Here is a 25,793-nt window from a genome sequence, read left to right as displayed (position 1 = left end):
CAATCACCTGATGAAGGAGCAGCGCTCCAAAAGCTAGTGTGCTTCCAATTAAACCTGTTGGACTATAACCTGCTGTTGTGTGATTTTTAACTTTGTACACCCCAGTCCAACACCGGCACCTCCAAATCAAGCATATCAAATGCCTTCTTCACTGTCCTGTCTACCTGGGACTTTACTTTCAAGGAGCTATGAACCTGCACTCCAAGGTCTCTTTGTTCAGCAGTACTTCCCAGGATCTTACCGTTAAGTGTACAAGTCCTGCTCTGATTTGCCTTTCCAAAATGCAGCAATCTTCAATAATTATTAATTCCCTGCTAAATTTAAAGCCACAATACAGAAGCATTAAATTTTTAGATATTACAGAATGTAAATTGACACGATGATAAGCATAAGTTAGCATTTTTTTTAATGGGGTGGCACGGTGGCTCAGTGGTTAGCACTGCTGCCTCATAGCACTAGGGACCTGGGTTCGATTCCCACCTCGGGTGACTGTGTGGAGTTTGCACATTCTCCTTGTGTCTGTGTGTGGGTTTCCTCCCACAATCCAAAGATGTGCAGGTTAGGTGAATTGGCTATGCTAAATTGCCCACTGTGTTCAGGGATGTGTAGGTTAGGTGTATTTGTCAGAGGTAACGTAGTGTAATAGGGTGGGGAAATGGGTCTGGGTGGGTTGCTCTTTAGGGTTGGTGTGAACTTGTTGGGCCAAATGGCCTGTTTTCACACTGTAGGGATTCTATTTTTAATAAAAAACAAAATTGTCCTAATCACATCTTTGCAGTACTGGTGAGGCCACTGGTTATTCACTTCCATTGCATATGCGTAACACTAGAGTATTTTAACTGGGCAGTTCCCATTCATTTACTGCATCTCAGATCTCAGTCTCAGATTAACATTTAACAATTGCCACAGTGTTTGTTACAATAGCATCAGCTCCATTTTTACCCCACATTGTAACTCCTCAATCTTGAGATTCTATCTCTTCACCTCTCCTGCTCCTGCATCATCATTAACTGCTCTTGCACCCACTTCCATTATGCCAGTTTCTCCCTTGGCATCATTGCATGAAAAACTGGCTGATCCACTGAACTAATGCCTCCACAGCACTTTAACTGGTGTACCTGTATTCCTCAGAGTGGTTGCACTTAATTGTGACTGATCGTAACCCAATCCCTGGACTGCAAAGACACAGATCCTCGGTCTCTGGTAGAAGCAAGCACCTGACCAACTGTAGCCAACCCTATGGACAGGAATTGGTCAGTTCCCTTGAATGACTATGGCACTACCCTCTGACTGATCACAAAATCCCTTCACCACATTTAGGGGCACTCCCTTTGGCTTTCACACATGGTCATTTGGTTGAATCAAACACTCCTGCAATCACTACTGTTTGTAGCAGTCTTCTCCCACCTTCTCTTTGAAGCCTTCTTCTAGCTTCCCCCATCTTATAGTCTCCTTATTTCTCTTGCCCTTCTCTCAGTCTCCTCTTCCTCCCCAAACTCTTGTAGCCTTGTGAACCTAATAGCAGCAAACACAGGAGAGATACAGACTGGAGGAGCAGCCCCTCACCAATTCTGTCAAATCCAAGTATGGGTGGGTGAATTTTCTCTGATTCATCAGTCCATGATTAGAATTTTCCTTTGAGGAACTTGGGGGCTGATTTTCTGCCCTTGTATACTTTAGTGCTAATTCAAATTCTTCCAATGAAAATGGATGCGCACGTGAACAGTGAGAGAAACTGTCTCCATGGCATTTTATTGGTTCAAAGTAAAAGCAATGTATTATTGGCATTTTGTAATGCGCTGTGAGAGAACTGGAGGGTTGGCTTGAAAACACTGGGTTTCCAGAAATTGACTGATAAATTATACACCATCTCATCTGAAAATGTAACTTAAAGATGGATCTCTAATGCTGCATGTGAATCTACATTTTAAATTGGTCTAGACATATCTGGGAGGGTTTTGTTTTTGTGTATACATCCATGTAGAAATATGCATGAGTGAATTGAGATCCTCAGAGGTCTTCAGAGGATAGAGGCATTTCATTTCTGGAGCATGGGGCTGGTAAGTGTTGCAAACCTGACATAACTAAAATGCTTGGCATTTTCACCTCTTCCAAGTCACTGGCACAATTACTTTAAATAATTTAGTGCTTGTGTGGCACCTTGACATGCAGATTGCTAGCTAACACTTAACAGAATGCCATTTAATAATATATGCAATATCTAAAGTTACAAATTATTTGAAGATCTTTCAGCACAATGTTAATCACAATTATTAAGAGACTTAGATCTGTAACATTGACACTGTATACACTACAGTGGTTGCACCAGAATAAAAGCTACAGCTCAGCCTTCAAACTAATTTCCTTCCACAATTTATGTTATGTTGGAACTGTATAATTATAGATCTATCCAAAAGTATTGTTAGGTTAAAAATCCTATGTATAACCTGTGTGTCTGTTCTACGAATTCACTTCCAGCAGTGTGGAGAAACAATGTCTAATTAAGTCTGTGACTTTCCTGGACTAAAAAGAAATTCAGAATAAATCAGCTAGTGTTTTTTTTCTATGCTGTGAATGCAGTGCAAAAGTAAAATGAATGCTGCTTTATATGGTTGAAGAATCACAAACAAAGGCCGAACCTTACCAGAAATCAGCTTTCTCGTTGGATTCCATGGAGGGTTTCTATCTGCGAGGCCTAGACATTTTTCCTGTGCCTTATCCCAAACCCACCTCACTAACCAGATACCATCCCCAATGATGCCCCTCAAATCCAATGCTAGCCCTATTCTCCCACTTGCCATAGGCAGAGGTACTTGGTACTGCCAGGTTATTTTGGGATTCTTGGTGCGGGTGCCATCTTTAAAGGGTTGTCCTGCAACTTGTAAAGGGCTGTCAGTCTGGAGCTGTCCTGCACGGTTCATGAAGTTTGCCCAGATATGGCAGATTAGGGGAAATTGGTGTGCTACGTTGTGGACAGTGACTGGTAGACAAGGTAATGTGGAGGAGGGCTGTCTCCATCCCACAGGACAGGCATAGAAGGCCATACATCAGGTTGATTCAAGTTAGCCACCCAGTTCAGTACAAACCCAACTGTCTGGAAGAATGTGTAGCAATGTTGCAAAATGGTCAATGACCCTTCTGCTCTTCCAGGGTAAGCGCCACCTTCTTGCATCTGCTACTTCACACTCAGTCTATCTGTGTGACTGTACCCCCTCCCACTAAGGCTCATCTTCAACTCCTCTCACTGCTACAGGCAACATCTTCTCTCACTTGCTTCCCTCACCTCCTCAACCCCACCATGGTCTATAATCCTGCATGGTTTCTGTGCTGCCTACTCACTCAGTCTGGACACCACCTGTCTCCAATTTACACCATGCTATCAGCTGTGCCATCCACTTTTGCTTCACCTAATCCCTCCCGTAGCAGGCAGAAAGAACCAAGATGGGTGATGGAGTGCCTAACACATGGCTCCTCACTCTCTACAAGGCATTCTGACCATGACCACCTTGAGCAGCTGCTAACTGACTACTCCATGCCCTGGACCGATACCAGATGAAGCCCTTGACTGATTAGTCCTAACCCTCACTTCCTGACTAATATGCATGTATCAGCAGTTTACATGGCAAACTTATTGCTTCAGTCATAGTCATAGGGTCAGACAGATCTACTGCACAGAAAAAGGCCCTTCAGTCACTGAGTGTGCTGGTAAAAATAAGCACTTAACTATAAATAACACACCTAACATAAATCTCTAACTATTCTAATCCCATTTTCCAGCACTTGATACATAGCCTTGTATAGGTAAAAACAATGACTGCAGATGCTGGAAAACAGATTCTGGAGTAGAGTGGTGCTGGAAAAGCACAGCAGTTCAGGCAGCATCTGAGGAGCAGGAAAATCGACATTTCGGGCAAAAGCCCTTCATCAGGAATACAGGCAGAGTGCCTGAAGGGTGGAGAGATAAATGAGAGGAGGGTGGGAATGGGGAGAAAGTAGCATAGAGTACAATAGGTGAGTGGGGTTGGGGATGAAGGTGATAGGTCAGAGAGGAGGGTGGGGGCCCCCTATGCTACTTTCTCCCCACACCCACTCTCCTCTCATTTATCTCTCCACTCTTCAGGCACTCTGTATTCCTGATGAAGGGCTTTTGCCTGAAATGTCGATTTTCCTGCTCCTCAGATGCTGCCTGAACTGCTGTGCTTTTCTAGCACCACTCTACTCCAAAGCCTTGTATGCCTTGGCATCACAAGAGTACATCCAAAAGCTTCTTAAATGCATCTTCAATGTTATTAGGGTTTCTACCTCAACCACTCTTACAGGCAGTGAGTTCCCGTTTCCCATTACCCTCTGGGTGAAAACAGTTTTCCTCACATCCCCTTTAAACTTCCTACCCTTCATCTTAAATCTATGTCTCTGCTCATTGATCTCTCCACCATGAGGAAAAGTTTATTTCTCTCTATGATAGCTATGTCATTCTTAATTTTATACATCTCAATCATATCCCTCCTTAGTCTCCTCTGCTTCACAGAAAACAAGTCCTATTGCCCTGGGAAGGAAAATGGAACTAACTTCAAAAAGGTGAATTTGTATGTGTCACATACATAGCACTTGGGGCTAAATGTATTAAAAGGTGTAGGGGCAAAGCAGGATCAAGTAATTGCATGGGAAGATCATACCAAAGAGTGGAGCCTTCAAAGGGACAAACTGCCTACTGCTCCTATTTATTACATTTCTAACCAATCCCTCTTCATAACTAAAACTCTCCAGCCCCTCTTCAGGCAAATGACCATGTCTAAAAGTCCAAGGGGAGCAGTCCTTATTGGGGTGAAGGAGGTCTATGATCAATCAATGGTATTGCAACAGTTGTCAAGGAGCTCATATGATTCCAGTCCAGGGAGTTGGTCATGATCAATCAAACACTTGGTCTTCCCAGAATCCAGGGAACTGGTGCATTTCCACTTCAGAAACTGGACTATGGCCAACCCTACTGGTAAAGTGCACTCTATTCAGAAGTCAATTGGGGTGCATTCGAAATTAGATTAGATTAGATTACAGTGTGGAAACAGGCCCTTCGGCCCAACAAGTCCACACCGGCCCGCCGAAGCGAAACCCACCCATACCCCTACATTTACCCCTTACCTAACACTACGGGCAATTTAGTATGGCCAATTCACCTGACCCTGCACATCTTTGGACTGTGGGAGGAAACCGGAGCACCCGGAGGAAACCCACGCAGACACGGGGAGAATGTGCAAACTCCACACAGTCAGTCGCCTGAGGCGGGAATTGAACCTGGGTCTCTGGCGCTGTGAGGCAGCAGTGCTAACCACTGTGCCACCGTGCCGCCCACAATACCCGGCTGATACATGGAGGGGACAGAACAGGCCCTTAAGCCCTTAAGCCAAATGTTGGTGTAGAGGATGAGCCAGTTTCACCTGCAGTGAGATAAAAGGAAGTACAGCGTTTGATGGGTGTGGATGGAAGAACACTTAGTAATAAGATAGTGAGGTGTCCCTATTAATTGTGTAAGAAATGGAGAGGGAAGGAAGGGTTAATTGTTTGGGAGGATGAAATGGATGAGAGCCATTGGATAAGCATGATATATGTAATAGTTAGAGTTATTTCCATAATCCTTGGTGAGAGGTGAATGCAGTGTGTTAGAACCCTCATTGATTTTCATTATTTTTTATTTGTTTTCAATTTTCGTTTGGAACTGTGAACTGAGAACTGTGAGCTGAAGGTGACCCTTGGACTGTGAACAGCTTGTGTTAAATATAAGCAGAACAAACAATCTGTGGTTTGTTTGTGAGGCCAGACCTGGAAGTTGGCCCATGGGCCAATGTAACTGGAAAACCAATTAGAGGGAACGCTGATCTGTACATCAGTCCTATAAATGAATTCCTATCTTCATCATTTCTCATCTCTACCCAAAACTGCCTCTACATATTGTTTTATTGAACTTAGGTCATCCCTCCCTATTTTGTTACTATTATCATTAACAGAGGCACCCCTCCACTTCTTACTATCCTTTCTGAATGTCATATAACCTTCAATATTCAGGTCCACTCTTTGCCAACCTGCAACCATATCCCTGTAAATGGCTTTTGGATTGCACTTGGTATCCATGTTTATATTTCTCTCTTTTTCACCTCTGTTTTCTGTTTTCCCTTTTTTACTTGATCCACCTTTGGTAAATCCTAAAGTGTTCCAAATCCCCAGGCTTACGAATTTTATTTGCAACTTCAAAAGACTCTTTTCACAGAATTCCTATAGTGTGGAAGCAGGCCATTCATCCCATTGAGTCTATACCGACCCTCTGAAGAGCATCCCACCTAGACCCACCCCCTCAACACTATCCCTGTAATCCTGCATTTACCATGGTTAATTACTGACCCTACAGATCCATGAACACTACAGACAATTTAGATGGTCTATCCACCTAACCTGCACATCCTCAGGACTGTGGGAGGAAACCCAAGCATGCAGAAGAAACCTCCACAGTCATGGGGAGAATGTGTAAACACCACACAGCCGCTTGAGGATGGAATTGAACCCAGGTCCCTGGTGTCGTGAGGTAGCAATGTTAACGACTGAACTCCTTTCTTTGCTCCAATATATTCTTTCAATTTTCTTCTTAGCAATGGTGGGATTACATTTTCCATTGGAGTTTTGTGCTTCAAAGAAAAGTATACTTGTTGTAAGCCACGTATTATTTATTTAAATATTATCCATTGCCTGTCTACCATCATAGCTTTTAATGTAATTTCCCAATCTACCACACTTAATCCTTCTTTTTTTTTAGTAACCTTTGTTTAGATTTAGCCCTAGTTCTAGAGTAAACTATATCATTTCAATTTAATATAGAATTTCAGCATATTATGGTCACTCTTCCCTAAAGGCCCCCTTACACAAACTTATTAATTAACCATTTCTAACTAGACAATGCGAGATTTAAAATAGCCCATTCTCCAGTTGGTTCCTAATTATATCATTCTGGAAAACCATCTTGTATACATTCCAGGAATTCATCCTCCCAAAGCATTAATGCTAATTACGCTTGTACAATCTACATACAGATTAAAGTACCACATGATTACTGCATTACCCTTGTAATGTGTACCTCTAATTTCCTGGTTTATGCCATGTCCTGCATTACCACTGGTGTTTGGTAGGCTATAAATAATTCCCACCAATCTTTGTGGCTCTTTCCTGGTTCTTAGCTCTATCAAATTGAATCTATTTTGTGGTCTCCAATCTAAGATTCTTTCTCACTAACATACTGACCACATCCTTTATTAACAGCAGTAATATTTTTCTTTTCCTATTCTTTCTAAACATTGAATGCCACTAAACATTCAGTTCCCTGTTTGGTCATCCTTTAGCCAGATCTTTGTAATGACAATTAGATTGCAACCATTTACTTCTGTTTGTGTTGTCAATACATCTACTTTGTTACAAATGCTACATGCATTTGGAGAAAGTGCCTTTTATTTTGCCTTTTTTAAAAAACATTTATTTCATATTTTAACCCTCTGTGATGTTGACTTTTGCTTCCATTATCTTCCAATGTTGGTCACTATTTTTCTTCCAACCTTTACTAGCTTTGTTCTTCTCCTTTCTGAATTCCTATCAGATTTCATTTCCCTTACCAAACTTGTATTTGTACCAGAATTATATTTGCAGGCATATTCTATTTTGCTCAAAAAGCATACAATCTGCAGGCAGTCAATGTAGTCAGTCAATCCATGCAGCATTTTATGAATTACTTCTTTGGAAATAGAACTGATCTGACTCAAGATTGGGATACAGACAGACTCTAACCTCACACCTTTAATGCATTGTCTGAGCTGAGGTGTCACCCTTTATCTCGAGAATGTGACTGAAAAGAAGTTCTGGGATTTACATATTAATGATCCGAAACCTGCAACCCATTCTAAAAGATGTAAGACTTAACAGCAATCCAGGTTTGTTCAATATATCGTTTCAGTTGCATGGCACAGTAATCCTTTGCTGTAAGTTCTATGTCTTATGGTCTTATGCTCCACAGCTACCTGATGAAGGAGCAGCGCTCCAATAGCTAGTACTTCTAAATAAGCCTGTTGGGCTATAACCTGGTGTTTTGAGATTTTTAATTTTGCCCACCCCTTTCCAAGGAGAAAGTGAGGAGATCAGAGTGTGTGCTGGGAAAGTACAGCCAAAATAGGGAGCATCCAAGGAGCAGGAGAATCGATTTTTCAAGCATAAGCTCTTCATCAGTTAAACCCCAGTCCAACACTGGCACCTCCACAACATGTTTAAATCCTGCTCAAGTATATTAGTAAACTGCTCTGAAGGATATTGGTCCTGCTCATGCTAACCCATGTTTTTTTTATAGAGTTATGCCAGCCTCAAAATCTGTCCTAATGCCTCAAAAATGTAAAGTCTACCCTCCTGCACTCTCCCTCCAGTTACATGTTCACTTATTCTACCCTTATTTTTCTACTCACCAGTACACGGCACTGAAAGTAATCCTGGGACTACCGCCTTTAAGGTTTTGTTTTTGATCTCTTTCCTCTCAAAAATCCATGTTCAGCGCCTCCTCTGTCTTTCTAACTATCTCATTGGATCATAACATCTGGCTGTTCACTCTCTTTTGTAAGCACGTCCAGCAACCACAATTGTGAAATACAAAATCCTCAAAAACATATCTATTTGGGCTTACCTGTTATAAAATATTTTCTTAGTGAGAGTAATTCAGTTTGTCCCAATTTCCTGTGGCCCTGCATTTCTTTTTCTTTGTGGTACTTATCTAATTCGTGTTTGAAAACTACAATTAATATTGTCTCCGCCATAAGACATAGCATTCTGGATCCTAACCACTTGCTTCATAAAGCATTTTTTCCTCATATTGTCTTTGATTTTTTTTTGTCATGCACATTAAATCTATGACCTCCAATTCTTGGTAGAAACTGGGGTCAAGGAAATTTGTTTCTCGCTATCTACTCTGTCCAGACCCCTTTACAGCAGAGGCTAATATTGAATAGTATGTACCCTACTATGTGTTGATCCGGGAACAGGACTGTAAATATTCAAATATAATAGAATCATCTGTATGTATTAATTATCTTATAATTTGCAAGAGGAAAACCATTTTTCTCACCAGTCAGCTTTGGCCTATATGTTTATGGAAGTACTTTAACAGACAACTGTTGGGTTTCAAACATCGATGGGAATTTTACAGAAATAGAATTTTGGTTGGTGCTCCTCAATTAACATTTTTTTCTACGTTGCTAAGATTATAGTAAAGATTCATGACAAATTCAGGATTCAACCTGAGACCTGAGTTCCAAACTAGAGGTATTGGGCTCGAAACATTAATTCGGTTCTCTCATACAGATGCAGCCAGACCTGCAGAGTTTTTCCAGCAATTTCTATTTTTTCTTTTAATCGCCAGCATCCACAGTATTTCGCTTTCAACATAAGAACACAAGAACTAGGAGCAAGAGTAGTCCCATTGAGTCTGCTTCACCATATAATACAATCATGGCTGATCTCATCTCTGCCTAACTCCACTTTCTTGCCTGCTCTCCATAACCCTTTAACGCATTACTAATTAAAAATCTCTTTATCTCCTTCATAAATTTATTCAGGTTCCTGGAGTCCACCCATATTCTGGGGTTTTCAATTCCATAGATAAATGGCCCTTTGAGAGAATTAATTCCTCCTCAACTCTGTTTTAATTCTTCCACTCTCGTTGCCCTAACTGTTTATTGTAGAAAAATAAACTTTCTTCCAAACAAAAGGCCCTTTGTAAAGAAAAACCTGGAAATTCATGTTCCAATGGAAAGTAAACCTTTAAATGTTTATCATGCATCGCCATACTATACCTTGGCATTGACAGAAGATTAAATTTAGCTCTCACACTTGTGTTTAAATTATTAACATAGCAAGTCATTCTAAGACAACTTGGGCTTTGGTGCATGTACATTCGCTGCCACATGGTGAACTCTCGATTGGGTGGATGTCTATTACTGTGTGTATACTTAACACTTGCTACACCTCAAGAATCTTTTTTAATTCCAAAACAAATCAACTCATATCAATAGGGAATATAAATTCTTGGAGGATAGCCTAGAATTTACAAATCCTTGCCTACTTTTGGACATCATTGCCTGTAAAATGATCCCAAGAAGTAGGGAGAGTGCAGGATCCTATACTGAGAATTAGCATCATCCTCCAGTCATAGTCTACCTCACTGCTCACCAAGTTGCTGTCTTGGCTTCATGTAGGCACTACAATGGAGAACATAAGAATGTCCAGACTATTTTTCTGGGGTTCATTTGATGGGCTTAGTAGATAAGGGCTGAATGTTTTTGGTATTAAGAGATACTTTAGGAAAGTTTAGTGCAGTTCCCTGGAGACAGTATTGTAATGTATTGGTGCATTAATGGTATTCAGTGCTGTTGTGTAATTTGACAGGAAATCAGAGATGAGGTGTTTACATGGAAATGAATATGCTGTTGGTGTCTGGGATACAGTCCAGTCACCATCTGTTATTTGAACCTTGATCTATTCCTGGCTCTGCCATGCATCACCAATGCAAGGGTAATAACTGTGCTTCTCAGAGCCCTCTGAGAAATACAATGCAGTGGGTCTTATGAGGAAATAGTGGGAAAAAGATTCATCAAAGGGAATGCCATGGAAATCCAACTAGGTGTCAACACCTGGAAAAGACTGGCTATAAACGGGAACTAGAGTTTGATCAATTGTAAGTGGAAGGAGAAAGTTTAAGATTCAATAGTAAAATGGCTGATAACTTCTGTTAACATTCAATAAACAGTGTAAAAAGAGATAAAAACACACAGAAAACAGCTGCGAGCAGCTACTATGAATAACCATTATCATAACACTTTAAAACCTAAACAGGTGTTCTAATTCTTGTCATGTATGAAGCTATTTTTTATCCATTACTCCCTCACTTACCCTTTGCTACCTGCATTGGTGCTAGATAAGAGCAGAGCTTCAAAGGATAAAGGAACTTCTGCATTGGATCCTGATTGGATCTAACCCCAGCAGGAGAACCAAGAGGAGCTAGTAATTGCTGTCTGTGGCATGTTAGGCTGCAAGCATTAGGATCTACCTTCATAGTTCCATTTACCCTAGCACTTTCAAAGCCCCACAGGGGTCAGAGGGCATCCAGGGTAGGTCATAGTAACATGTTTTCCAGGCACCTCTGAAAATTTTAAGCAGATGTCCATAGACCTTTTACCTGCAGGTCTCCACCTCTTTTTTCTGATTCTTGCAGCCATACAAGGAACTGAGTGATACTCAGGAAAATTGGGCCAAACATTGCTTCATAATGTTATCGTACCAAAAGATTGGAATATTACAAAACCATATAACACTAAAACATTTTATAAAAATTTCTCAGCACTTATAAAAAAATAGCTCCAAGTGAGAAACCAGGACATTGGAAAATAATATTGACAAATTGTCAACTAAGGCTTCAATCAGCACATTGGTGAAAGGGACGTTATCAATAAAATAAATTAGTGCTATTAATGATATTTTGACAATGAAGGAAATGCAACTACTAATGAAATATCAACCTGATATTCCAACTAATGGAAGAGAAACTGATGGTTTGGTTTACAAATCAAATGCTGACAGATAATACCCTCATGGAGGAGAAAGTGAGGGACTGCAGATGCTGGAGATCAGAATCAAGAGGGTGGTCCTGATAAAGGACTTATGCCCAAAACATCAATTGTCTTGCTGTCTGACCTGCTGTGCTTTTCCAGACAATACCCTCATGACAATGCTTCTGTGAAGTGATAATTGAGAAAGAAATTATTCAAATGTTTTGCAGTTTTAAAAGAATATTTTCTCCCTTTTTTACCATTTGTGGGATCTCAGTGTACGGCTTTTCTTGGCTGGGAGAGCAGCTGATATTTCACTGCAGGACTGAAGGTGCTCTGGATTGTCAAATGGAATATCCATTGGATGAAATTTTAACTCAAAGCCACAAGGTTGTTTCCCATCCCAGATAATATTCAAAGAAGAGTTCTGCATGATTTCCGGCCAACATTCTTCCCTGAGCCCACATCATATTAATTGGTAATTAATTACATGGCTGTTGACACTAATTAATTGCCATGATGTGTTTGCTTACAGAACACATTTTGGCAATTTATTGTCTGTGAATGTTTTAATGTTCCCATATGTAAATAATAACCTCCAAGCCATTCCTTACCGTAACAAACCACTAGAGTATAAGTTCAAATAACAAGTGATGTGGCTGGAGTTTCCCTCTTCCTCATGGTAATGCAGGTAATATATTGACGTGGAGAGAAAACTGGTAGACAGACAGGTAGCAGAAAGTTGGAATTAAAAGGGTCCTTTTCAGAGTGGCAGTCAGTGACGAGTGGGGTACCACACAGTTCAGTGCTGGGACCCAAGTGTTGAGAATATATAATGATTTGGACAATGGAATTGAATGCAATATTTCCAAATTTGCAGACAACACTAAGCTGGGTGGCAGTGTGTGCTGAGAGGAGGGTGCTAAGAGGCGGCAGGGTGACTTGGACAGGCTGGCTCAATGGGCAAATACTTGACAAATGCAATGTCATTTGGATAAATGTGAGGTCATCCACTGTGGTGGCAAATAAACAGGTTATGATCTGAATGGTGGCAATTTAGGAAAAGGTGAGGTGCAGTGAGACCTGGGCATCATGGTGGAACAGTCGCTGAAGATTGGTAATGCAGGTGCAGCAGGCGATGAGGAAAGCTAATGGCATGCTGGCCTTCATAGCGAGAGGGTTTGAGAAGAGGAGTAGGGATGTCTTCCTGCAGTTACATAGGCCTTGGTGAGGCTACACTTGGAGTATAATGTACAGTTTTGCTCTCCCAATCTGAGGAAGGACATTCCTCCTATTGAGGGAATACAACAAAGGTTCACTAGACTAATTCCCAGGATGGCAGGATTGACATATGAAGAAAGACTAGATTGACTGGGCTTGTACTCACTGGAATTTAGAATTATGAGGGGCGATCTCACAGAAACATATAAAATCCTAATGGGATGGGATAGGCTAGAAGAGGGAAGAATATTCCTGATGTTGGGGAATTCTAGAACCAGGGGTCACAGTTAAGAATAAGGGGTAAACAATTCAGGACTGAGATGAGGAAGAATTTCTTCAGTCGGCAAGTTGTGCACCTGTGGAATTCTCTCCCACAGGAAGCCGTTGGAGTGTTAGATATATTCAAGAGGGAGCTGGATGTGGCCCCTGCGGCTAAAGGGATTAAGGGGGATGGAGAGAAAGTGGGAGTGGGATAATGAAATTGCATGACCCGCCATGATCATGTTGAAGGGCCGAATGGCCTACTCCATTTTATGTTTTCCACTTTATCGTATTACTCGGTTTCCATTTGGTCATAACTGTAGCGGAGGCTTGTTCTGATCTTTCAACAGCTGATTGATGGGGTGAACTGGACAAACACCTACACAGCAAGTGAAGAGCCTTGTTTACAATCACTAAGTGAGTTTCAGGTAGATAAAGAACATTTACTGGAGATACTACCGGGAAACGAAATAACAGATTTGGAGGAGGTGGGTGTGATGCCCAAAATCCCAGGATTGTCTCGATTATTTTTGAGGGCCCCAAAGGTGTACCGTTCCCCTTTGAAGTCTGCCAATATCTGTACCTTTGCAGCATCTTTTCTCTTCCTATCCTTGTGGAAGAAATCAGATTGCACACTGTACAGGCTCCATTGAAGTCCAACCAGAAATGGTCTTATTTATGTTGGAGCACCCCATTTTCCTTGCAAAGGCATCATTTTTGGATGCATGGGGCTAGGGTCCCTTTAAAATCGCATTGACCATGCCACCACTGTCCAGTAAGCTTATTGACACAATTCTGAACCCATCACTACCCCATTAATGTCAGACACAGGCAGTGAAGCCTCATTCCTCTGTGTGGGTAAGACAAACAGAATGGGCAGAACGTTTCCAGCATTTGGGTGCAAACTGGGAGGCAGGGGAACCAGCTTCAGAAGACATTCCTTCTCAATATAGTTCATGGCCTGTGACATTTTCCCAGTTGAGGGTTGTAAGACATATCCACCGAACACTCCAGTGAGGTACAAGCAGCTGATTAACAAAATAAAAGTTCCTACTGTTGGCTATTTTTTGAAGCTACTAGCATTTGAATGATAGTGACCTACCCCTAAACTTGGCTCTAGAAAGAAGCTGCCTGTGATGTATCATACTCAGACTAACAAACGTTCAGTTTTGATTTACTTATGTAATTTTATTTACATCTCTTCAGCAGACCAGAAGGAGCAGCAGCAACAGCAGCTCTTCCCACCACTCCTTTCCAACTGTTTAAACAAACCTATACAGGAAAATATATAATTTCCCAGATACAGTATGAGTAAACCAATATCGGCAATACCTAAATATTTAACCAGTTGGGTTGCATATTTGTTTTTTCTGTTATCACAATTAAACATATATGACCAAAACTGCTAGAGTAAGCTGCATTCCAAAAGAATTGAACCTCCTTCATACCAGTATGTCTTCAGCAAAAATATCATCATTTGACAAGAAATAATGAAAAAAAAGACTTCTTTTTCCTACATATATTCAGTAAATCTTTTTCCTTCTGTCTGGATAGTTCTTAGCATTTACTTTAATTTGACTCCACTGTTTCAACATCTTTGTGTCAAATCTAATTCTGACTTTGACTATGAACTCTACTTGGTGGTTGGAACTGTGTCACTGACAGATTTGTCTTTAAAACTCTGAATCATTTTACTCTACTGTTTGTTCCATATTCCTTTAATCATTCAGCTTTTCTTTGGCTTTCACTTTCCCTCTGACTTACGCTTTGGGCTGAAGGAGGAATTTAAATTGTAGGAGTCTTTCCCACCTCTCTCTTTGTCATATTTCCTCTTTCAAGGAAATGATTTAAGCAACAGCGAAAACTTCCCTCTCTGATCCTTTGCAAGATATCTGAATACTTTCACAACAATCCCAATCACATACTTAGTCTGAAACAAAAATCGAAAACGTTGGAGAGACATCAGCTGGTCTGGCTGTATCTGTGAAGAGAAAGCAGAATCAATGTTTCAGATTCAGTGACCCTTGATCAGAACTAGAAGTAGTTTGTTTTACTTTATAGACATACTTTTCCTTATCACCTTGGAGGTTTTTCACCATGACCTTCTGGCTAGCACTGAACTCGCTAGGTTTCATGCCTCATATATCATCATCGCTTTGTCATGCTTTTCTTTTTCTTTGTGAATGATGTCCTAAGAGTGTGTTTGAACACTAATTTAGGAGTAGAGCAACCTTACTGTAACCTGTGAGGCTGTTCTGTAAGAAAATAGATTATTTTCTAGCCTACGTCAAAGGGAAACATGGAGATGATTGTCTAGTTTATCACCTTACGCATGCTATGGCAAAGGTTGTGCCATGGAGGTAATATCATTCCACTAGTAATCCAAAACTGGCGGCTAATATTCTGAAGATGCATGTTCAAATCCCAACATAGCTGAATCATTATAAAGTTAAGTTGTGATTCTTTGACTTCTGTTGGCACTGGAATTTTACGTTTAGCCTTATTGCTCTCATCTTCCATATGCTAATTATCTTATTTTCTGATTGAGTACAACTCTTGATTTTGATGCTTGATAATGTCAATTTTTGCTTTTATATTTGTCATAGGTGAATTTGAGGATTCCTAGACTTCAGAACTCGTTCTAGATCTACCACGACCTTGACCTGATGCTTTAACCTCGCTTGGAGAATCACTGTATCTTCTAATCCTGCACACCACCTTGATATGACTGACTTCTCGAAAGCACTTTGATTGGAAATTGAGGCATTTAAATGGTTGGTGGCTTCCATTCCAGAGGGGAAAAAAACAATAAAATGCCAGTAATATTTGGAAACGAGTGCTTTGGTTCTGCTAGGGCTTGATTTTGAAATATAGGAAATGAGTTAGACTTTCATAAATTTTACTGGTTTTTCTGTTTAAGTTGGCAATGTTCACATCTAAATATCTGACTCAGGGCCTGTGATCTGGCTGATATCTAGTGAACACCTCACAGCCAGTACAAGAGAAGAAATCACTTGTATTTTGCAACTATGCATTTCCATGCTATGGCTTGCAGTGTGTCGCAACAATCCAGCACACTGGCTGTTTTGTCATTGTGTGGTTTCCAGAGCAGACAGACTTTAAGGCAGTTATATCAGGACATTTCCAGTATAAAGGTACCTGTCCCAACTTCAGTTCCCTCTTTCATACAATACAATACAAAATGTGGTGTTCTGTCAGTCAGTTATATGTCTGTAATGTATAATAACATCAGTGAACACATACCCAGATCTTTTGTCAGTCTGTGCTTTTACAGCAATACATAGCGATTGTTTTTGTTATTAAACTTAAAGGCTCCTGTCTCAACAAGAACCCAAATCTTTATGATATATGCTTCATGAGCAGCTCTCAAACTATAGCATTTGACCCAAGAGTATCACATGACTGATATTCACCACATTATGGCAATTGCTGAGGAACATGACAGTGACAGTGACTCCACTGAGAACAAACCTTGCTCAGACTGGTAGCATTATCCATCGCAAGCAGCAGTGCGGGTCAGCCACACAGCCCAGGTTACTGCCTCTCTTGCTGTGACGGTGGTGCAGTCTAAAGCTGGACCATCCAGAAGAAGATCAGCTCAAGGACATCCTGGAAGACCATTTGCAATCTTTTCTGACTGAATGTCAGTCACCTTCCACAAGGCATGATGCAGCTGCTGTGCAGAAATAATAAAGACACACTAAAAATAGGCAACAAGGGAATGCACGAAAATGATTAGTGTGGAATATGAAATTATCTAATGTATAAATTTGGTGGATTTTAATTTCATGTTTGCAGTGTGGCCAAGCAAATGCAGTGATGGTCAGTGATGAAGGAAAAGGATGTTTTCGGATTGTTGGTGAGTGGAGAATTGGTGATGTGGTTACTGGTATCACACTCGGATGAGTTATTCGTGGAGAGTCCAGGCAGACAAAACTGTCCAGGTTGCCTCATCTTTTCCTCCACCTCCTGCTTTACCTCATTCCCCTGCTCTTCAGCTGCTTGCTGTAGATGATGGCAACAGCTGTCCCCTCATGCTGTCCAGATCAATGCAGCAGACCACGACTAGTCTCGACACCGATTCTGCTGGGTACAATCATTGCTACAGCACTCCAATATTCTAACACCACTGGCATGGCAGAATGGTTTTTGTTGTTTATGAACCATATGACATTGTGAGGGCTACACATCAGTATCATTAACTTTGACATTGTTAGAAAACCTTTATTGTCCAGTATATTCACCGTTAGGTCTCAAATTCGGATAGCACAACAGACTGCCGCAGATTAGGGATATCATGCCTGCTGCCAGGAGATGCCAAGCATTCTTTGCTGCAGTCATACACCAACTGGATAATAAAGAGGGCTAAATCTTTGTAGTATTGAGGATAGTGTAGGTTAGAGAATACGTGTAGAGTCCACAATGCAATATCCAAGCAACCAGTGATATCCTGCAGAATGAAGAAGCCTGAAACCCAAGTCAAGCTGTGTACTGAGTCCAACTCCATTGTGCAGCTAAGAGAAATTGAAATGTATATCTCAAAGAACTAAAGGTCTCAGTGACTCCCTTACACAGTAGTGACTGGCAAACAACTCTTTGTAGGTTGGCAGGAGATGGACACCTGAATGCCACACATCATGGTCACAGATATTTCTGCAGCCAGTAGAAATGAAATGCTTTCTGTGCTCCGATGAGCTATAGTTGTGGCTGCAATGAGGAGGTCTTTACTGAAATGCACTGCAGATTATGAAAATAATCACTTCATCAGTTCAACCCCAATGTTTCCAGAAAGGTAAAGGCCTATCAATGATGGTTAAACCTGCTTAAAGAACTGCCTTCTGTGTGTTTGAAATATTTCTAATGGTGCTTTCCATCTGTGGGTCAAGTGACAATTTTCTCCATAATTCCAGCAGGAGATCAGGATCACCAGCTTCCGACCTTACTGAGGAATTTCTGATCTGTTCAAGGGATGGAGCTTCCACCTCCCCAACGCAAAGCCATCAGTGCAATGGAGTGCGACTAGCTAGTTGCAATGGACATTTTGGATTATGTATTTTGGGATCCATCTTGTGAAATCCATGTCAAATCTCACTATTCCTATGACACATAAATGTATAAATTAGGAGCCGGTCATTTGGCCACTTGACCCTACTTCATTGTTCAACAAAAAATCAGAGCTGATGTGTTTGTGTTTCAAATCCACATTCTCATGTACAATGATAGTCTTTCATTCCCTTGCCTAATAAGAATCTAATTACAACAAAAGCAGAAAGATCTAGAACATAGAACATAGAACATAGAAGAATACAGCGCAGTACAGGCCCTTGGGCCCTCGATGTTGCGCCGATCCAAGCCCACCTAAACTACACTAACCCACTATCCTCCATATACCTATCCAATGCCCTCTTAAATGCCCATAAAGAGGGAGAGTCCACCACTGTTACTGGCAGGGCATTCCATGAACTAACGACTCGCTGAGTGAAGAACCTACCCCTAACATCAGTCCTATATCTACCCCCCCTTAATTTAAAGCTATGCCCCCTTGTAATACCCGACTCAATACGCGGGAAAAGGTTCATACTGTCGACCCTATCTAACCCCCTAATCATCTTGTACACCTCAATCAAGTCACCCCTAAACCTTCTTTTCTCTAGTGAAAACAGCCCCAAGTGCCTCAGTCTTTCCTCATACGATTTTCCTTCCATACCAGGCAACATCCTGGTAAACCTCCTCTGCACCCGTTCCAATGCCTCCACATCCTTCCTATAGTATGGCGACCAAAACTGCACACAATATTCCAGATGCGGCCGTACCAGAGTCTTATACAACTGCATCATGACCTCAGGACTCCGGAACTCAATTCCTCTACCAATAAAAGCCAGTACGCCATATGCCTTCCTCACCGCACTATTTACCTGGGTGGCAACTTTCAGAGATCTGTGTACATGGACACCAAGATCCCTCTGCTCATCCACACTACCAAGTATCCGACCATTAGCCCAGTACCCCATCTTTTTGTTATTCTTATCTGGAGAAGCATAGCAGGTCTGGCAGCATCCACTGCAAGAGAAACAGTTAATACTTCAAGTCCAGTGATCGTTGTCAGAACTTTGGTCACGTGACACAAAACATTAACTTTATTTCTTTCTCCACAGATGCTGCCAGACCTGTTAGTTTCTCAAGTGTTTTCTGTGTTTGTTTCAGATTTCCAGCATCTGCAGTTCTTTGTTTGATTTCTTTCCTTTATTTTAGAATGCATTTACCTCCATCTTAAAAGAAGATTCATTGATTTCATCTCCACTACCTTCTGAGGTAGAATCCCAAGGTCTCACAATTCACTGAGGGAAAACATTTCTCCTAATCTTAGATCACTTCTCTCTCCTTTTCCATGCCTAGTCACGATAAAGTGCTGTCTGCATTAAACATGATTCCATTTTTTGGATTGAAGAGTGAGCAATAGATAAGATGAACTTTTGAGCTTTATCTGATACATTGATTTTGATATCAAGATTCAAAGACACAAAATAGAAAGAGTTACTTATCTGAAGTTTAGTTTAGATTAATGTGCGGCATTTCATTTTGGTAAGGCCAACCAGGGCAAGATTAATGGGAGGACTCTGAGAAGTATGGCCACACAAAGAGACCTTTTGGTGCAGGTGTAAGGTTCTTGAAAATGCAGTTGCAGGTAGGCAGGATGATGGAGAAGGCATTTGGCACGCTTACCTTTATTAGTCAGAACATTAAGTGTAGGAGTTGGAACATCTTGTTGTGGCTGCACAGGACAAGATGAGGCCACTTTTAGAGTACTGCATACAATTCTGCTCACCCTTTTATAGGAAGGATGTTATTAAACTTGAGAGGCTGCAGAAAAGACTTACAAGGATGTTGGGGGCCGGAGGATTTGAGTAATAGGGAGAAGTTGAAAAGGGTGGGTCTGTTTTCCCTGGAGCATCAGAAGCTGAGTGATAACTTTACAGAAGTTTAGAAAATCATGAGGGGCATGGATAACATAAATAGACAAGGTCTTTCTCCTAGGGTGGGAGAGTCCAAAACTAGAAGGCATAGTTTTAGGGTGAGAGGGGAAAGATTTAAAAGGGACCTGAGGTGCAACTTTTCCACACAGAGGATGGTGCATGTATGGAATGAGCTGCCAGAAAAAGTGATGGAGCCTCATAGAATTACAACATTTAAAAGGGAATCCGGGTGAGTACATGAATAGGAAAGGTTTAGAGGGATATGGGTCAAGTGCTGGCAAATGGGCCTGGGTCAGATTGGGTTGAAAATGTGTTGCTGGAAAAGCGCAGCAGGTCAGGCAGCATCCAGGGAACAGGAGAATCGACGTTTCGGGCATAAGCCCTTCTTCAGATTGGGTTGTCCAGTCAGCATGGACCGAGGGGGTCTGTTTTTGTGCCATATGACTTTACGACTCTACATCTAGGAAAGTGTTAGTTTTACATTCTCAAGTCAGGCTTTCCCCACTTTAAGCTCTTCACTCAGGAATGTGGTACTGGACATGTTTCATTGAGTTTTGTTATTCATCAAGTTATAGAAAGATGTGGCACAGAAAGAGGCTATTTGGCCACTTTCTTACCCCTTACATCTCTGTAAAACTGATTTCATATATTCCGGTTTTACTTCAATTTCCTTGTGGAAAAAATGAATATCATGAGATGGCCTAATCTCACAACAGCAGCCCCTGTGTAGGTTGTTTACATGACTGTGGTGTGTGAGTGAAACACATTTAGTTATTTTCTCTTCTAGCTCATGTTTCAAAATGCATCTGTTGCAAACTTGCTTCCAAATCATTTTAATGGTGATGTTATCCCCTCCCTCACACCCACCCTTCAGAAAACCCAATCAAATCAAATGCTCATTATGAACTTCGTTGCAAGAGGATCTGATTTTACATTTATTATTAACTGGAAATGTCAGCGATGCAAAGTGAGAAAAGCGAATTCCAGATTTGATCAGTTACAGATTTTGGGTCCAGCTTCTATCAATTTACAAAACCACCTCAGTAGGCCCAGATACTGTGTTTCCAAGCCATTCAATATCAGGCAATAGTATGGCTCAATCCAATCCTTCTCCACCAGATAGCAAATCATGCCCATCCTCAACAGGAACGGGCACTGTAGGCACCTTTATGCTTCACAAAGCCAATACTTGAATACAGTAGAACAGCCTCAACTGACCAACGAGAGAATATCTAACTACCTCTCCTTATCATTCAACAACTTTGTCATTGCTGAAACCCCACTCCCACCATTCTGTGCGTTATCATTGACTAGAAACTGAACTGGGCCATACATATAAATAACACAGCAATTAGAGCACACTCACCATTGACTCCTCAAAGTGTGTCAGAGAAACATAAAAAATAGGAGCAAGAATAGGCCACACAGCCCTTTGAACCTACCTTTCCATTCAATATGATCATGACTAATCATCTAAACTCAGTAGCCTGTTCCCACATTCCCCACATATCTTTTGGTCTCTTTAGCCCCAAGTGCTATGTGCAACTCCTTCTTGAAATCATACAATGTTTTGGCTTTGACTGCTTTCAGTGGTAACAAATGCCATAGGCTCCCCACTCTCTGGGTGAAAAGATTTCTCCTCATCTCAGTCCTAAACGATCAACCTTAGACTGTGACCCTGGCTCTGGACTTTCCTGCCATTGGGAGCGTCCTTCCTGCGTTGACTCTGTTTAGGCCTGTTCAAATTTACACAGGGCACAAATCAGGAGTTTGATGGAATACTCCCAGGTTTTCTAGATGGGTGCAGCTCCAACAACATTTAAGAAGCTTGGCACTGTCCAGGACAAAGCAACCTGCTAGACTGGTGTCCCATCCACCACCTTCTACATTCCCCTCCCCCCCCCCGTCTGCCACAGTTGAACCTTGGCTGCAGCATATATCATCCACAAAACAGCAGAAACTCACCAAGACTTCTTTACCAAGCTTCTCACCAAGCAAGCTCACCCGTTACTTGGAGCTGTACCACTGATCCTTCTTAATTGTCAGATCAAATTCATGGAACTTTGTGCAGCATTGCAAGCCTCAACACCTACACCTCACAGCTACTGCAGTTCAAGTAGGAGGCTCATCGTCACATTTGTAAGAGAGGGCAATAAATGCTGACCTTGTTTCCACTAGAATTGTCAGAGATGCTCACATTAGCTAGCACTTTGATAAATGCTTTGCCTCCAATTATGTAGTATTAGGTCAGAGAACCCCACAAGTAAGGGGATATTACACTTTCTCAGGGAGGCTTTGAGGCTGTCCTTGTGAAGTATTTCCTCTGTCTGTAACCAGTTGCCATTGTAAAGCTTTGAATTGTGAATTCGCTTTGCATGTCTTCATTGAATCATAGAGTCCCTACAGTGTTGAAACAGGCCATTCAGGCAATCAACTAGGAGACAGTGAGGACCGCAGATGCTGGAGAGCAGAGTCAAAGTGTGGCACTGAAAGAGCACAACAGGTCAGGCAGCATCCAAAGAGCGGGAGAGTCGACATTTTGAGCATAAGCTCTTCATCAGGAATGTAGGGGGGAGTCCAAGGCAGCTGAGAGATAAATGGGGGAGATGTGCGGTTGGGGTTGCAGATGAAGAGATTGAGGGTGGGTGACAGACCAGCATGAGGTGTCCAAGTGAATGCAGTATGTTGGAGGCAGGCGAAGGGGTCCTCGGAGGTAGGTGGGAGTCCGAATTGAGAAAGTAAGCACTGAGGTGGAGATGACAGAAGAAACATTTGATGTTGTGACGCACATTGAATTCATTGATGTGGAAGCATAGTGGGATGAAGGTGAGGCCTTTACTGAGGACTGATTGTTCATCCTCATTGAGGGGGAGATCTGCGGGAATGGTAATAACACTGCAGGGCTGGGAGCTAGGACCTGGAGTGGGGCTGGAGTTGGGAGTGGGTGCGGAGATTGTGTGTCATGATATAGTGGGTGACATCACAAAAGGATGTGACACACACCATGGGGGTCGGAAGTGGTAGCATCCGCTGGGACGGAAGTGACATTGTGTGTGACGTTCGCGATATTTTCAGCAGTGGCTGCGTGTTCGTTGGCGGTGTTCCGGTGAGCGATGTCGGTGGGGGTGGAAGTGGCTGAGGCGGCGGCAACTACTGGGTGGAAGTGACATTTCGGGTAGTCTTTGTGGTGGTTTTGGCCATGGTGATTCTTGCGGCAATCACGGAGGCAGCTGTTGGTGGCAATCGCGGAGGCGGTGGTCCTGTCAGCAATTGTGGAGGCGGTGGTCCTGTTGGCGTTCTTGGAGGGGGTGGTTCTACTCGTGGAGGTGGTGCAGTTGGCAGTGATCCCATTCTGTGGGGTGGTGGGGATGGAGGTATTGTCATAATTTGCCACGATGGTGATAGCTGTAATGGTCACGTGGCTAATAGCGTCCGAGCGGTTCCAGAGGCCGGAACAACGCTCTGGAATGTTTGAGGAATCACCTCCCCTCAGATTTAACTCTCAGCTCCTTTGGGCTCCACCCCCCACATTCCTGTTGAAGGGCCTATGCTCGAAATGTCCATGCTCCTGCTCCTCGGATGCTGCCTGATTGGCTGCGCTTTTCCAGCACCATGCATGTTGAGTCATTCAGCCTAACAAGTACACTCTGACTCTCCAAAGAGCAGCCTACCCAGACCCGTCCACCTACTCTATAACCCTACATTTCCTATGACTAATCCACCCAGCCTGCATTACTTTGTTCTGTGGGAGGAAACTGGAGCACCCGGAGGAAACCCACGCAGACATGAAGAGAATGTGCAAACTCCACATAGACAGGCACCTGAGACTAGAATCAAGCCCGGGTCTCTGGCACTCTTAGGCAGCAGTGCTAACCACTGAGCCACTGTGCTGCCCGTCTTGACTCAGGTGTGTAGACAATGTGGCCCACCCATTGCGCGGATTGACTGAGAATTGCCTCAATTCTCCTTGCCTACAGTGATTATCCTGACAATAGGTTAACAATATATTGTGGAAGCATCACTGCTAATGATCTCAAAGATTCTGAGGTGTCTGCTCTACAAGGCTGTCAATGCTCTCATGTTTGTCTTCATCTTCTTTGTTGCAGACTCTATCTCCAAGGTATGAAGCTACCTGCTGGTGTGGAATTAAGATACAGGACAAAGAAGAAACTGCTTAACCTGCACCCTACCCAGTTCAGAACCAACATCACCTTATTCTTTGTGGTCAAGTGACAGTAAACAGATGACTCTTGGCACTTGCACCTGTACAGACTCAGAACCTGAGCTCCAAACTATTATTGACGCACTTACAAAAGCAAATGAGAGAATGGATCTGAGGATGAACAACCAGAAGGCAGAAGGCTTCTACCAGCACCGCCCACAACTCTTCTCACCCCCAACTATTAAGATCCACCATGAGCCTCTGGACCATAAAATTCAAAGAAGAACCATAGAAAAGTTAAAGCATTGATAGACGTCAAACAGTCCATCATTTCTGTGCTAACTGAATAAACTAGCCACGCATTCTAATCCAACATTCCCAGACCTAATCCTTGTAGGCACTTTAGATGCAAATCTGGGTTTCTTTTCAAAAAGCTGAGGATCTCCACATAAACCGGGCGGTGAATTCCAGGCACTCACCATCCTCTGGGTGCAAAAGCTTCTCCTCATCTCCCCTCTAATCCTTCTCCTGATCACCTTAAATCTGTGCTCCAGGTAGCAGTGTCACGAGCCTTCCTGAATGTATCAGGGAAAACACCAGGCAATGGTGGTGAATATGAATGGGATTGAGTTGTGCTGAATTAAAGGCAGAGCTGCCTTGCCTGAGAATAGTCTGTACCTTGTCTCATTCATGAAAGGAAAGTACTGTTTGAAAGGCATCTGTTTTGAAGGGAATGGTTCTGAAGGAGTTAGTATTAAGTAACTTTCAGCCATTCTGATGCTGTCACACACAGTCCTTGGGTGGAGACAGTGCGTTTAATATTAACCTCCAAAGAGAGCAGATGTATTTAATACAACTCCCAAAAGTCCTGGTAATTATGTCAGATTAGTAATGTAGTTGTGCAACAAACCACCTTGTTAACTAGACAAGTGCCTTTTCTGTAAAGAGTGATATATCCTCCATCACTGAACATGAAACAGGCCCTAATACACAATATAGTCAAAGGAGGAGGAGTGGCAGCAATCTACCCAGTGCCAAATGCCATTAGAGGTGGCAGATGCCATAAGATGCCAGCAACAGTAGCAATCAGAGTAATACCACAGCATCCATGAAACTGTACCCAAAATGATCTTGTATAATAGTGTTGTTAGAGCAAGTTGGCACTCAGAAAAGCTGGAAATGACTGATTAAGCCTTTATTTTTTACACAAAGTATCTGATCCAAAGGTTTCTGCTATTAAGAATTTGTCTTGCTCCACCTTCTAAACGTTTAAAAGTTATGGCAGCCTAGCTGGCACCGTTCTCAGAACTGAATTATATTGAGGATTTACCTTAACATCTTCAAGATACAGAAGTATATTGAAAATTCAAGAATATGAATTCATTAATGAATAAACATATTTTTAAAAGAAAACAATCACGAAAATGAAAGAAAATGTTTGTCTTTTCATTATAACTGAAGTTGTATGAACATATGCAAGATAGTGAAACATGAGTTGCAGAGCTGTGGTCTCTTGGATTGTTATATCCGTTGAAT

The 25,793-nt window shown here is 42.0% G+C and overlaps 1 protein-coding gene across 1 annotated transcript in view; it reads left to right on the top strand.

The window, feature by feature from the left end:
* LOC122552723 (tetratricopeptide repeat protein 7A-like) overlaps positions 1-24,880 on the top strand; it is a 417,993-nt gene extending 393,113 nt beyond the window's left edge. Inside the window, exon 20 of the mRNA XM_087991260.1 lies at positions 24,202-24,880. Within this exon, the coding sequence (XP_087847386.1) occupies positions 24,202-24,273 (72 nt within the window). The 3' untranslated portion in view covers positions 24,274-24,880. The remainder of the gene's footprint in view (positions 1-24,201) is intronic.
* Positions 24,881-25,793: the final 913 nt, after the last annotated feature.

Source organism: Chiloscyllium plagiosum, unplaced genomic scaffold (assembly GCF_037043375.1).
Source record: "Chiloscyllium plagiosum isolate Xiang-an unplaced genomic scaffold, Cpla_swu_hap1 HiC_scaffold_10, whole genome shotgun sequence".
NCBI classification, from domain to species: domain Eukaryota; kingdom Metazoa; phylum Chordata; class Chondrichthyes; order Orectolobiformes; family Hemiscylliidae; genus Chiloscyllium; species Chiloscyllium plagiosum.
Note: the sequence above shows the minus strand (reverse complement) of the source record. Positions and strands in the feature narration are given on the sequence as shown.